This window comes from Peromyscus californicus, unplaced genomic scaffold (genome assembly GCF_007827085.1).
Source record: "Peromyscus californicus insignis strain IS unplaced genomic scaffold, ASM782708v3 Scaffold_23__1_contigs__length_62951481, whole genome shotgun sequence".
Classification (NCBI taxonomy): Eukaryota; Metazoa; Chordata; class Mammalia; order Rodentia; family Cricetidae; genus Peromyscus; species Peromyscus californicus.
This window is the reverse complement of record NW_026294534.1, coordinates 58,881,484-58,895,985: the sequence shown is the minus strand read 5'-3', so window position 1 is coordinate 58,895,985 and position 14,502 is coordinate 58,881,484. Positions and strand designations below refer to the sequence as shown.

Here is a 14,502-nt window from a genome sequence, read left to right as displayed (position 1 = left end):
AAATTAATTAATATTGATAAAGTGGTTCATCAGTGTAATGATTATAGTAAAAGTTTACCATGTGCCAATTATCCTTGCAGGTACAAAAGAAGTAATACTGGAGAGAAGCCCTGTGAATATACTCAATGTGTTAAGTCCATTGCATATCACAGTAGTCTCCAAATACACAAAGGAACACATACTGAAGAAAAACCTTATGAATGTAATCAGTGTGGTAAAGCCTTTGCACATTACAGTCATCTTCAAATACATAAAAGAACACATACTAGAGAGAAACCTTATGAATGTAATCAATGTGGTAATGCCTTTGCATTTCATAGTCTTCTTCAAATACATAGGAGAAAACATGCTGGAGAGACACCCTACAAATGTAATCAATGGATTAAAGCCTTTTCACAACACAGTTATTTCCAAATACATAAAAGAACACATACTGGAGAAAAACCCTATGAATTTAATCAGTGTGGTAAAACCTTTGCAAGAGACAGTCATCTTCAAATGCATAAAAGAACACATACTAGAGAGAAACCTTATGAATGTGATCAATGTGGTAAAACCTTTGTACATCACACTTATCTTCAAATACATAAAAGAACACATACTGGAGAGAAACCTTATGAATGTAATCAATGTGGTAAAACCTTTGCATATCAAAATATTCTTCGAAGGCATGAAAGAATTCATGTTGAAGTGAAACCACATGAAGGTATTCAATATTGTGAAGCTTTTGCTCATCACAGTCATCTCAGAATGCATAAAGGAACATATACTAGAAAGAAACCCTATGAATGTAATCAATGCGGTAAAACCTTTGCACGTTATGGCCATCTTCAAACACATGAAAGATCACATAGTGGAGAGAAACCTTATGAATGTGATCAATGTGGTAAAACCTTTGCAAGTGACAATCATCTTCGAGTACATAAAAGAATACATACTGGAGAAAAACCTTATGAATGTGATCAATGTGGTAAAAGCTTTGCACGTCACAGTCATCTTCAAATACATAAAAGAACACATACTGGAGAGAAACCCTACAAATGTAATAAGTGTGATAAATCCTATTCACAACTCAGTTATCTCCAAATACATGAAAGAACACATACTGGAGAGAAACCTTATGAATGTACTCAATGTGGTAAAGCCTTTGTAAGTCAGCGTAGACTCCAAATACATAAAAGAATGCATACTGGTGAGAAACCCTATGAGTGTAAGCAGTGTGATAAAGCCTTTTCCTGTCAAAGTAATTTTCAAAGGCATAAAAGAACACATACTAGAGAAAAATCCTATGAATGTAATCAATGTGGTAAAGCTTTTGTACATTGTAGTAGTCTCCAAATACATAAAAGAACACATAGTGGTGAGAAACCCTATGAATGTAATCAATGTGGTAAGGCCTTTGTATGTCATAGTCATCTTCGAATACATAAAAGAACACATACTGGAGAGAAACCTTATGAATGTAAATATTGTGGGAAAGCCTTTGTAAGTCATAGTAATCTTCAAAGACATGAAAGAGTTCATACTGGAGAGAAAACCTATGAAGGTATTTAACATGATGAAGCTTTTGCACGTTTCTATTGTTTTCAGCATCATGAAATAATTCTTATTGGAGAGAAACCTTGTGAACACTAACAATGTGGTAAAGCCTTTGCATATCATAGTTATCTCTGAAGGCAGAAAATAAGACATACTAGAGAAATCTTATCAATGTACTCATTGTGGTAAAGCCTTTGAATGTCATAGTCATCTTCAAATACCTAAGAGAATAAATACCAGAGAGAAAGCCTACAAATGTAATCAATATGCTTTTCACAATATGGTTATTTCCAAATACATAAAATAACACATACTGGGGAGGAACTCTATGAATAGAAGCAGTGTAGTAAAGCTTTTGCATCTGATAGTAGTCTCCGAATACATAAAAGAAAACATTACTGGGAAGAAACCCTTTGAATGTAAGGTAAGCAGTACAACCTTTGTATGTGTAAGTAGTCCTTGAAGTCATGAGAAAAAAAAACATATGCAGAGAAACCCTATTAATGGTCAGTGTGTTAAAATTTTGCACTTCATGGTAGTCTTTCTGTTACATGAAGCAATTCCTGGTTAAAAACAAAAAACTATAAGCCTTTAGATGCCTAACACCTGTTACAGGAATGAATGCAGGAATGAAGAAAAACATTGTTTTAATTTTAATTATGTGATGTCTGTGTATCTTTATGTGGGGATGTGCATGTAAATGCTGGTTCCCAAGAAGTTTAGACCCTTGGACATTCTTGTAGCAGGAATTACAGGAAGTCATCAAAAACCTGACCTTGGTCCCCAGAATGAACTTTATGTCACTGCTTGGCCATAACTCTACTCCTGTAAATATTTTAAAGCTTCATATATCTTCTTGATGGTAGGAAATATGAAAGAACTTGTATAAGAGAAATCCTGTTCATGTAAATAATTTGGTAAAGACTTTAGGCATCACCGTTGTCTGTAGTTTATAGAAAAAAAATCTTGTTTCATCTCTTTTTCGTTATAGACATGAAGCAAGTAAGTTATTTACCATGTTTACCCAAGACTGTGGAGAGCCCTACATTGTAATTTCTATTTTGAAATATTTGAAATCATTGATATTAAAGTGTGCTTTATGAGTGACAAATCTATTTAGTCAAGTTTATATTTCTGTGGCTTTTGTTCATCTTTTATTGTGCTTTCACTTGCACATAGGTATTTTTCTGTTCAGTGTATAGAATGGAGTGCCCATCATCTAAGTAGTCCATTATTTATTTACCAGACAGTGGAGGATTATACTTTTCAAGTAAGGGTGTCTGAAAATTTGGTGGGTACCTGGTTTTGTTTTTCATAGCTTTATGAATCCTCTTGAGATGTTGTTTGTTATACAACCTGTCTTAGATGTTGAAAATTAGACAGGGATACATTTGAACTCATGATCCTCATGTGTCGCCTTATGAATACAAGTCCAAGGGTAGATAATGTACCCCCAACATGCACTATTTTGTCAATACATTGTAACAATGTTAATGTTAAAAAACTTAATAGAAGAGAATATAAGGAACAATACCTCATGTGTATATCCACTGCAGCATTTTTTCTGTCTGGAAGAGATATAATAAAGTAGGATAATCAGCAATCAACTGTATTATCTCATAACATAGCTTCATATTTCTTTGGATATGTATATATTACTTGATGTTCCATGCTTCTTCATGTCCAAGTATAGTTATATGTTTGGCACTTCATCTTGAAGTACTGCCTTCAAAGATAATTATACAGAGATGGCCAATAATGTAGCAGCAATGAAAATTTTTAAAAATTTCTGTTTGTGTGTGTAATGTGATTATCAGTTTTTAGGCTGTGACAGATGTGTGGAGCCTGAAGACAACTTTGTGAGGTCTACTTTTTTCTTGCTCATATAGTGATCAAGAGGAAGTTATCAGCCTTGCACACCGCAGACATTTCCTACTGGGCCACCTTCCAGATGCTCAAATATGATTAGTTGAAACATTACATCTGTAAAATATTGTCTTTCTTTTCAGACTGTAAACATATCTTCATCCAAGGATAGAGGAAAACAGGACAGTTTGAATAATGAATACTGTTTGCAAATGAAAATGATATACTGCTATCACTTGTATTTTGGAATATGTTAATTCTCAGGACTAAACACTGTTCATAACACTTTCTCAGCCACGAACAAATGCCAGAGAATTCTCTCAGTAATGTTGATTGCTGCTAAACTTAATAACTTCAGTTCAATCTCTAGGAGACCTGTAGTACTACAAGTCTTTTTCTTATTTCTATATTTGTGCTTTGGTATATACACACTTACATACCAGCACACACATAAATTTCAATCCAAATAAGTGCCATTGAGATCACTTGAAGCCAAACAACTCCTTGGCTTTCAACTCTAGAACACACATAAGGGATGTAGATAATCAATATCTGTAAGTTGTCTTCTCATTGCCAAATTACATCATTATGCAGGTTTACACACACAAACACATTCCAGGCATTTTAAATTGATGAAATTAACAAAGCAAAAAAAAAATCCAATTATTGGGAACATATGAAATGATTTGCCAGTTTAAATTATTAGAATTTCAAGAAGTATTACTGTTCATCAAAACAATGATAGTCCCTTTTAAAATCTAATTTTATCCTTTCTGTCTGATTCAAAGATAGGTCATTTTAAAACCATGTCTTGGCTGGGCTTAGACGTCGATACACATAATCACAGCACTTGGGAGACAGTGGCAACTGATCTGTCTGAATTTGAGGTCAGCTTGGTTCATTTAGTGATTTCCAGGACAGCCACAACTATGTAAAAGATATCCTTTTTCAATAAGATTCCAAAAAGAAAAAGCATATCTCAAATATGGAGCTTTTTCTAATGTAATCTTACTGGACTCTGGTTTCAGCAAAACCTTTTGTTGTCTTTACTCACATGAAGAGAATGTGGAGAGTCCATTCATGGAGATGTAGAAATCCATTGAATTCTTTGGCAAACATCTAGCAGGGACTTTCATCACCTTCAAATGATAGGAGATAGAAGGAGTAATGAGACATCATCTGCATTATAATGACGTTTGGGGGCTGGAGAGTTTGATCCCTAGAACTTTTTCTCTAGAGTACCCAAGTTTGGTTTCTAGCCCCCCACATCAGATGAGTAAGAATTACCTGTAATTCCAGCCTCCAGTAGATATGATACGTTCTTCTGGTCTCCTAGGGCAGCAGATATGCAAATGGTGAGAAGACAAATATATATGTGATTAAATGTTGTAAATAAGGTTTTCTTTTTGTATATGTTAATTTTTAAGAAAAATGAAAATTAATTTAGATGTACATATTTTGCCAGTGTGTATACCTAGTGTATGCTAGGTACTAGTGGAGGCCAGAAGAGGGTGTCTGATCTCCTATGACTGGAGTTACAGATAGTTGTGAGCTGTCTTGTGGGTGCTAGAAATCAAAGACAAGCCCTGTGGATGAGCAGTCAGCGTTCTTATCTGCTGAGTCATCTTTTCAGCCAAATGAACATCTCATCAATTGTGATGTTGTATGAATGGCTAATCCTGAGTTCATCTTTACCTCAATCCTGGTCACTCAAAAGAAATACAAGATTGATAGCATCAGAAACTAAGACATGGAGCTTAATGAAGTTTCCAAGCCTAAATCTCTACAAAATGAGGGAAGAGTACAAATATTGATCAGGAGAGAAACTGGCAAGTCTTTTAAAAAGTGGCTGACTACAGATTGAGTTTATCTCAAATGTGGTAAATAGGCAGCAATGGAAGCCCACAAGAACACTGCAACTGGGAGAATTAGGCTCAGGCAGGGATGAGCTCTGTATTTGCTTATACAATGCAATGTGTTCAGCCTTGAAACCCTATACACAGAATGAACAGAAATGGACTCAGTGAGTTTTATTTATATATTTGTGCATACTTAGTCACACATACTTAAGGAAGAAATTGGAAGGGAAGAATTTGGGAATGGATGGACAGAGGACAGGAAAGGGAGAAAATGATGTAATATATTTTAATAAAAATATATGTAAATAAATTTTAAATAAAAATGCTGCTAGTAATATAAATTATCAATTAAGAGCACTGGGTGTTTGTACAGAGGACACAGGTTCCATTTCCAGAAGCCATAGTAGCTAACCATCTCATGTAATTCCAGTTCCAGGGGATTTTATGCCTTCTGGCCTCTGTAGGTACTGCACACAGACATGCAGGCAAACACATATATACATAAAGTAAAAGTAAATTTTAAAAAATGGAAGTTCTGTACAGTTATGTCACAAGTCTTGAGACAGACAGTAGTAAGGATTACTTAAGATGAACTGATCCTCCATAGAAACAGCAGTGGCCTTCCTCTGAGCCAGCCTCCTCAGAGGCAAAGGCAGCCTTGTTCTGGGGTTAGAATAGCTTAGAATAGTGGTTCATTTAAGAGCACCATCCATGATTTGGAGAGGTGTCTTTCCCAAGATTTTTTTTTGTATTTATATTCTCTGTCATTTGTATGTGTATTTGTATCTCGGCATTGTTACATCTTTTAAATGTAGAAATATTTAGGTGATCTAAATATAAGTAGATCATAATGTTTTATCTAAAAGATAGATTTGTTCTATAAATCTCCATCTGCCTAAGTACCTAGACTTGCAGTCTTCTGTCCCTATTTAAGTTGTTCAAAATATAACCTGGGGTCTGGAATGAAAAGAGACATAAAGATGACAGCATATTTGGAATGCAAAATCTGTTCTAGGCTGGCCCCTCTTTTTCCATTGTCCACAGCTGGTTATGCGCTGTTATTAAAGAGATTTTTGTTATACTTTTAAGTGTGTGGAGTGATTTCTTTCTGTGAAGGCATATTAATTCTAGAACATCTGCACCTCTAGCCTTTTAGAAAAATGTTTCTGAGACAAGCTCTTTATGTTGACTCAGGTAGCCTTGATCCCACTCTGTTGCTCCACAGGATAATGACCTTGTTGTCCTTGTGATTAAACCAACTAAATTCTTAAGATTAAAGAACTTTAATACCATTGAGTTTTAAAATTACCCATTTGAGCCATGTAGTCAACTGTCCATTGCGATAATATGAAAAGGATTTGTGTGTGGAGCATGGCTTTTGTCTTCATACCAGAATAGAAATAGTTTATTATGTATACCAGAGGAGGAAATGGGATGGGCAATCAGCTGCTGGAGTCACCATTATGAGAAAGGACATGATTGTGTCAGGGGGGAGTGATTTTGTAATTTCCTAGCATGTATTAATTCATGTCATGTGAATGAACACAGACCAGATTGGTGGGTGTACCAATCTTCCCAGACTGGGAAGGTTAGCTTGAGCCAATTAATATTTAATTTGCAACAAGAAAACATTCTTATACAGGTATGTTCAATCCTGCTTGTCACACTTAAATCAGCTCAGAGGATTGAGACACATGCCTGTGGCTATTATTGCACAAAGGGGCAAGGTTAAACAGTATCTTATAAATGCCATTCCCTCTTCCAGGGAAGGGTTTACTATTTTCAAAGTCAGTATACTTATCTGTTTTTTCAGTTTTATCGGTTTTTAAATTGTCAATTATTGCTGGAGAGATGCCTAAGTGTTTAAAAGCACTAGCTGCTCTTCCAGTGGTCCTAGGTTCAATTTCTAACAATCACATCGTGGCTCGATAATCATCTATAATAAGATCTGATGCCCTCTCCTGGCATGCAGGTATATATGCAGAGCACTCATACATAAAAATATAAATAAATTTTTTAAAAATTTAAAAAGTTAATTATTAGCTTTACTTTTTAAATTTGATTTTCTTTAAATGCATCCCTCCTCTATTTTCTTATTTGTATTTAAGCTCCAATGTTTGCCAGTCAATAATTTCCTTTCATTTTTCTTAAGTGCTGTTGACTATTTCTGTTTAGAGCAACACCTCATGTAGCCCAGGCTTGCCACATGCTATGTAGTTGAGAATTTTTTTAAATAGCTAGTCCTGCCTCTGCTTCCCAGTGCTGGGAAGACAGACCTGTAACTCCTTCCAGTCTGGGCCTTGACTGGTCTTTTTGAGAAGGAAAAATAGACCAGTCAGTGAGGGTCCCCCAACTTTTGTAGATTTTATTGCAAATTTACAAATGAAGTGGGACCTGTGCAATATTTGAGTTCAGTGGCCAACTCCAAAGTAGGTATAGTCATGGTACAGAAAGGGAGGGGCAAGAAGGAGAATAAAAGCTTCTCTTTAACAGTAGTTGAGATTAGCAATGTGGAGTCAGCTAATCAATTTTAGATAATCAATAAATGTCCTGACTGCCTGTTTCTTGGAGTATGCAGATGAGAGCAAGGACTGACCTTATTGTGAAATCAATTTACTGTAGTTACACTAGTTTGACCAAAATAGATTTGGGTAAAAATGATGTGTTTCTGCCTAACAGGACTGTTATTTTCCTGTTTAGGATGTTCAACCTGAGAGAAAAAGACATGAGTAATCCTTGTTGATCTCTAATATAAATCGCTAGTCTCTGGAGCACCTGGCCATATAGACTATTTCAACTTTTTAAAATATTTTTTTGGGGGGATTATAATTACCTCATTTCCACCATCTGTCTCCTGCCTCCAAGCTCTCATTGTTTTCCAATATGGCCTCTTTTTGCTTTAAAGATAGGTAATGTGTGAATGTAATGTATGTTTGGCTGCAGGACTTCCCAGACATCAATAAAAGGGTTGACTGCACTGGACAGTGAGTGTGTAATGAAATATGCACATAAAGAAAATCTTGGAAGTAGAACAACAAGTGCTCTGACAGACTGAATGAATTTCTACTAAAATACAAATTTCCCAAACTAGGGCCCTGTTTGCCCCTAGGGTGAAAGAGCAGAGATAGAAAGTCTTGTGTTGTCTTAGTCATTTGATCTCTGCTCATGCAATAGGGGAGCTGCTACTGTTTTTAGGCCCAACTGGCTAATCTTCGCTAATGAATGACTCCAGGAAGACCTAGCAATCAGGAGTACCAGTGTGAGATACATTATAGTTTCTAGGGTTCTCCTGTGATGTAGGTTTAGAGATCTGTGAAGAAGACCATAAACCATGTCATTGTGAGTTGGGGGCATTGTCTTTTGAACAGAAGGACGAGGTTGGCTGAACTGGTAGATCAGCATGGAGTTGGATAGATCATTAGTCAGACTGGTTCTGTTGGTCCATGTGGTGACTAGGGCAGTGGTCCTTGGTCTGTGATCCTCCCTGAATGTGTATTCCCTAGGGACAGGGATGCTCTTCATGCTTGGTCATGGGAGCTGTGATGCTTATAATATCACTGTCCTGTGCGCTCACACAAGCATTGTTTTTGGTGTAGAATGAGAAGACAGATTGGAAAATTGGAGATCTGGTTTCTAGAAGTTCTGAACATTTCATTCCACATTCAGTTTTGTGTGATAAATTTTACAAATAGTTTACAAACTAGTAGAAAAGTGATGGGGATCATGCTTCAGCAATACTTAATTAGAAAGCTTTTAATTTCCCTATACTACCAGCCACAATGGAATAATTCAGAGAAATTCAATTCCAGGGACAAAAGGAGTTTCTGAGCTACAGAAGTTCCTTGGTGTGCATGGTATTGGTTGGGTGAATAGGGAACATTCTACATCTTGTGCCATAATCTGTGTAGGAAGAAGCAGACATTAAATTATCCTTAAACATTGTTTTGTGTGTGGGCATCAGTCAGACTGGATTTGCTTGAAACCACAAGGGGGAATTAGGGGCTGCATAGCCATAGCCAACCTTTCCTATCACCTCCATTTTCAGAGAGCTCTAGAGCATGAGAACTCTTTGTTTAGAAGAGAGATCAGTAGTAGCTGAAGGGTCAGAAGTGTCACAATTTACAGGTCACTTTGAGTTATTTTTGTAGGAGTTGTGAAATGTGTATTCATTTAATTTTTATACACATACAATCATAGGTGATGATGGCCAAGTTCACATTTTTCCTGGTTGAGTGTCCTTAGATCTTTTGATGAAAGCTTGACTATAATTTTGGTTTTTTGTTCTTGTCTTTTTCTCTCTATCTCCTTATTCTTTCACAAATATGGTACATATTCTTGATGATTGTTGATTTGTGCTAAGTACAAAAGTGTGGAATATTCCTTTATACTATGTGAATATATTTTGCTGTGATTGGTTTAATAAAGGAGCTGACTGGTCAATAGCTGGACAGGATAAGGTTAGGAGTAAAACCAAACAGAGAATGCTGGGAAGAAAAGTCAGAGGAGTCATAGAGACAGAGAGAGAAGCAAGATGAATATGCCATAGTGAGAAAAGAAACCAAGCAATATGACAATGCATAAATAAAAATGTGGATTAATTTAAAATGTAAGAACTAGTAACAAGCCTGAGTTATTGGCCAATCATTTATAATTAATTTTATGTCTCTGAGTGATTATTTTGGAAGGGACTGCCAGAACATAGGAAAACTCCACTTACACAAAAGTCACATAGTCTCAATGTTTGTATCATTTCTTCATCATCCTGAGAACTCTGAAATTTTCCACATGGTTCCTAGCTTTGGAGTCAACTTTTCTGTTGTATTTTATTGGGAATTTTCTTTGAATTTCATTGAATTTATGCTGCAAATTGAACAACCCAACATTTTTTTTGTTGTTGTTGAAGTGTACCATTTTAATGGTGTTGTTTGCATAAGTATAAAGGGGTAAAAGATACTATTCTATATAATCATTCATTAAGCAAACTACAGTAAATGTGTGAAACTGAAATTAATTTGAAGTAATGTACAAAGATGTAAAAAGAGGACAGAATAGTTTAGTGACACAGAATACATTGTTACATTCACATAAAAGATGTCCCACTAAGTATGATTTCATTGAGAAAACAAAAAGTTTGAAAATAAAACATGCTCCAGAATTTAATTATGAATCTAAATGTGATGTGATATCATGTAGTAGTTTGCAAAATAAACTGTGATAGCAGTGGGTGGAGATTTTCCACAGATATCAACTAAAATTAGTTAAAAGCATGTTGCATTGTTATAGTTGATATAAAATCACACATATTTAGTGTATGTATTCTGATGCACTTGGACACATTGCCTATACCCAAGCAACCCCATTACTAAAAACAAAATGGTAAACTCTGTTCTCTATATATTCTCTTTCTATCTATGTGCATATGTGTGTCTATAGTATACAGAGTTCTCATAAAATGGCAGAATTGCTATGGACCCCTGCAATCTTCTCACTGTATTCTCCATGCACTTGAAATTAATGTTAGAAAGTATCAGAACTTTCATGATCATTGCAGTTATATTCACAGTTGCCTAATTATGAAAGTAACCTAAATGTTCACTTGTTGAGGACAAGCTTGGTGCCTCAGGAGGACATAGTGCTAAATGAATGAAGACAATAACAATGGTTAAAGAGAGGCCCAGGGGCACAACCTGTGCTACCATACCCCTACCCTTTGCAGTCCCAGTTGCAGGCCAGCAGGCAAGACTCCTGCAGACAGGCATGAGAAGACCACCAGCCATCAGATCCTGTAATCTATAAGCCTCACTCCATCCTCCAAACCCACCCATCCCCTGAGACCACAACTGCTCCCTGAGACATAGACTCTGCCAGCTCTGATTGAACCAAGAGGTGAATCACTGTTCTTCCAACCAGTTACTCCAGCCTCTAGGCCTTAGGCCCAGAGGCACAACCCATGCCCCCATACTCCTACCTATTGCAGTCCCAGTTGCAGGTAAGCAGGTAAGACTCCTGTAGGCAGGCCTTCTCACCACCCTCATTGGACCCTGCAATCTATAAGTCTCACTCAGTCCCCTAAACCCACCCACCCCCTGAGACCCCAGCAGTTCCTTGAAACACAAACACTGCCAGTGCCAATTGGACCAAGAGTGGCTTCCTGAGACACAGACACCTTTTACACTGACTGGAGGAAGAGATGGGTAGGTCCCCGGGAAAGAATACATTCAACAACATAAAGAGCAATATGGCACCACCAGAACCTAGTGGTTATACATCAGCAAGACCTGAACATCCCAATGTAGAAGAAGCAGATGAAAATGACCTTTAAAATGATTTTATGAAGATGATAGAGGCCTTTAAAGAGAAAATAATTCTTTTAAAGAAATTGAGGAAAAGACAAATAAAAAACAGAAAGAAATCAATAAATTCCTTAAAGTCAAGACAACCAAGAAAAAGCAATCAAACAGGTGAAGAAAACAGTTGAAGACTTGAAAATTGAAATAGAGGCAAAAAAGAAGACACAAACTGAGGGAATGCTGGAAATGGAAAATCTAAGTAAACAGGAACTACAGATGCAAGTATAACCAACAGTATACAAGAAATAGAAGAGAGAATCTCTGGTGTTGAAGATTCAATAGAGGAAACAGATTTGTCAGTCAAAGAAAACATTAAAGACAACAATGTCATAACACAAAATGTCCCATACCTGTCCACAAATCCAGCCTTACAGAAAGCCTTGGAAGGAAACATCCATGAAAACACAGGCAATAGATAGTTCCACACAAACAAATCTCAAAGAAGGGAAACACACACACACACACACACACACACACACACACACACACACACTACCACCAAAAATTATAGGAATTAACAATCAATGGTCATTAATATCTCTTAATATGAATGGACTCAATTCACCTATAAAAAGACACAGGCTAACAGAATGGATAGGAAAATAGGATTCATTCTTCTGCTGCATACAAGAAACACACCTCAACTTCAAGGATAGACACTACCTCAGAGTAAATGGTTGAGAAAAGACTTTCCAATCAAATGGACTTAAGAAATAAAAAAAGAAATTAAGGACTTCCTAGAATTCAATAAAAATGAATGTACAACATACCCAAATTTATGGGCCACTATGAAAGCAGTACTAAGAGGAAAGTTCATAGCTCTAAATGCCTACATAAAGAAGTTGGATGGTGGGCGGAGGTGGCACTTGCCTTTAATCCCAGCACTCAGGAGGCAGAGCCAGGCATATCTCTGTGGGTTCAAGGCCAGCCTGGTCTACAGAGCAAGACCCAAGACAGGCACCAAAACTACACAGAGAAACCTTGTCTCAAAAAACCAAAAAAAAAAAAAAAAAAAAAAAGGAAGTTGGATAAATCTCACACTGGTGACTTAACAGCACACCTGAAAGCTCTAGAAAAAAAGAAACAAATTCACCCAGGAGGAATAGACTCCAGGAAATGATCAAATTGGGGGCTGAAATCAATAAAATAGAAACAAAGAGAACAGTACAAAGAATCAATGAAACAAAGACTTGGTTCTTTGAGAAAAATCAACAGCATAAAATATATCCTTCTCAGATCTTATGATGTTTGATGACGAGGGTGTATCAGTTTGACAGCCCCATGTTGGGCACCAATGTCATGGTATTTATGTGGGAGGTTCTGGCAGGTAGAACCAAGGTGCCCCATGGTTGGTGAGAGACAGAGAAGCCATGCAGACAGCACTCAGTGAAGAGTTTTATTTGGTGGGGGTGAAGAGAGAGGGAGAAAAAAAGAGGGGAGAGAGAGAGAGAGAGAGAGAGAGAGAGAGAGAGAGAGAGGAGGGGTTGCACACCTCATGGGAGGAAAGTAGAATGAGAGACACAGAGAGAAATGGGGACAAACCCTTAAAAGGCAGAGAAAGAGAGCATCCAAACGAACAAAATCAAAAACAAAAAGGAGACATGACAACAGACAACAAGGAAATCCAGAGAATCATCAGGACATAATACTTCAAAAACCTGTATTCCAAAAAATTGGAAAATCTAAAAGTAATGGAAAATTTTCTGGATAGATACCACATACTCAAATTAAATGAAGACCAGATAAACAATTTAAATAGACCTATAATCCCTAAGGAAATAGAAGTAGTCATAAAAAAATCTCCCAACTGAAAACAGCCCAGGGCCATATGGTTTCAGTGCAGAATTCTACCAGAATTTCAAAGAAGAACTAATTCCAGTACTTCTCAAATTGTTCCAAACAATAGAAACAGAATGAACATTGAGAAACTCTTTTTATGAGGCTACTGTTACCCTGATACCCAAACCACACAAAGATGCAACAAAAAAAAGAGAAAAACAGACCAATCTTCCTCATGAACATTGATACAAAAATACTCAATGAAACACTGGCAAACTGAATCCAAGAACACATCAAAAAGTTATCCACCATGATCAAGTAGATGCAGAGATCCAGGGATGGTTCAACATATGAAAATCTGTCCATGTAATCCATCACATAAACAAACTGAAAGAAAAAACCTCATGATCATCTCATTAGATGCTGAAAAAGCCTTTGACAAAATCCAGCATCTATTCTCGATACAGGTCTTGGAGAGATCAGGGATACAAGGAACATACCTAAACATAATAAAGGCAATATGCAGCAAGCCAACAGCCAACATCAAACTAAATAGAGTGAAAATCAAAGCAATTCCACTAAAATCAGGAACAAAATAAGGCTGTCCACTCTCACCATATCTATTCAATATAGTACTTGAAATTCTAGCTAGAGCAATAAGACAGCAAAAGGAGATTAATGGGATACAAATTAGAAAGGAAGATGTCAAACTTTTGCTATTTGCTGATGATATGATAGTCTACATAAGTGACCCCAAAAATTCTACCAGGGAACTCCTACAACTGAGAAACAACTTCAGTAATGTGGCAGGAAACAAGATTAACTCAAAAAAAGTCAGTAGCCCTTCTATATACAAATGAAAGAAATCAGAGAAACATCACCCTTTACAATAGTCACAAACAATATAAAATACCTTGGGGTAACTCTAACTAAGCAAGTGAAGGGCCTGTATGACAAGAACTTTAAGTCTCTGAAGAAAGAAATTGAAGAAGATACCAGAAAATGGAAAGATCTCCCGTGCTCATGGATAGGTAGGATTAGCATAGTAAAAATGGCAATCTTTCCAAAAGCAATTCAATGTAATTCCCATCAAAATTCAAACATAATTC

General features: G+C 36.5%; 1 protein-coding gene across 2 annotated transcripts in view; it reads left to right on the top strand.

Annotated features, from left to right (window-relative positions):
* The window catches only part of LOC128119185 (zinc finger protein 431-like), a 29,942-nt gene extending 28,090 nt beyond the window's left edge, over positions 1–1,852 (top strand). For both annotated transcript variants that reach the window (XM_052752436.1, XM_052752437.1), the window contains exon 5: positions 81–1,852. In XM_052752436.1, the coding sequence (XP_052608396.1) occupies positions 81–1,554 (1,474 nt within the window). In that variant the 3' untranslated portion in view covers positions 1,555–1,852. The remainder of the gene's footprint in view (positions 1–80) is intronic.
* The last annotated feature ends 12,650 nt before the right edge of the window (positions 1,853–14,502 follow it).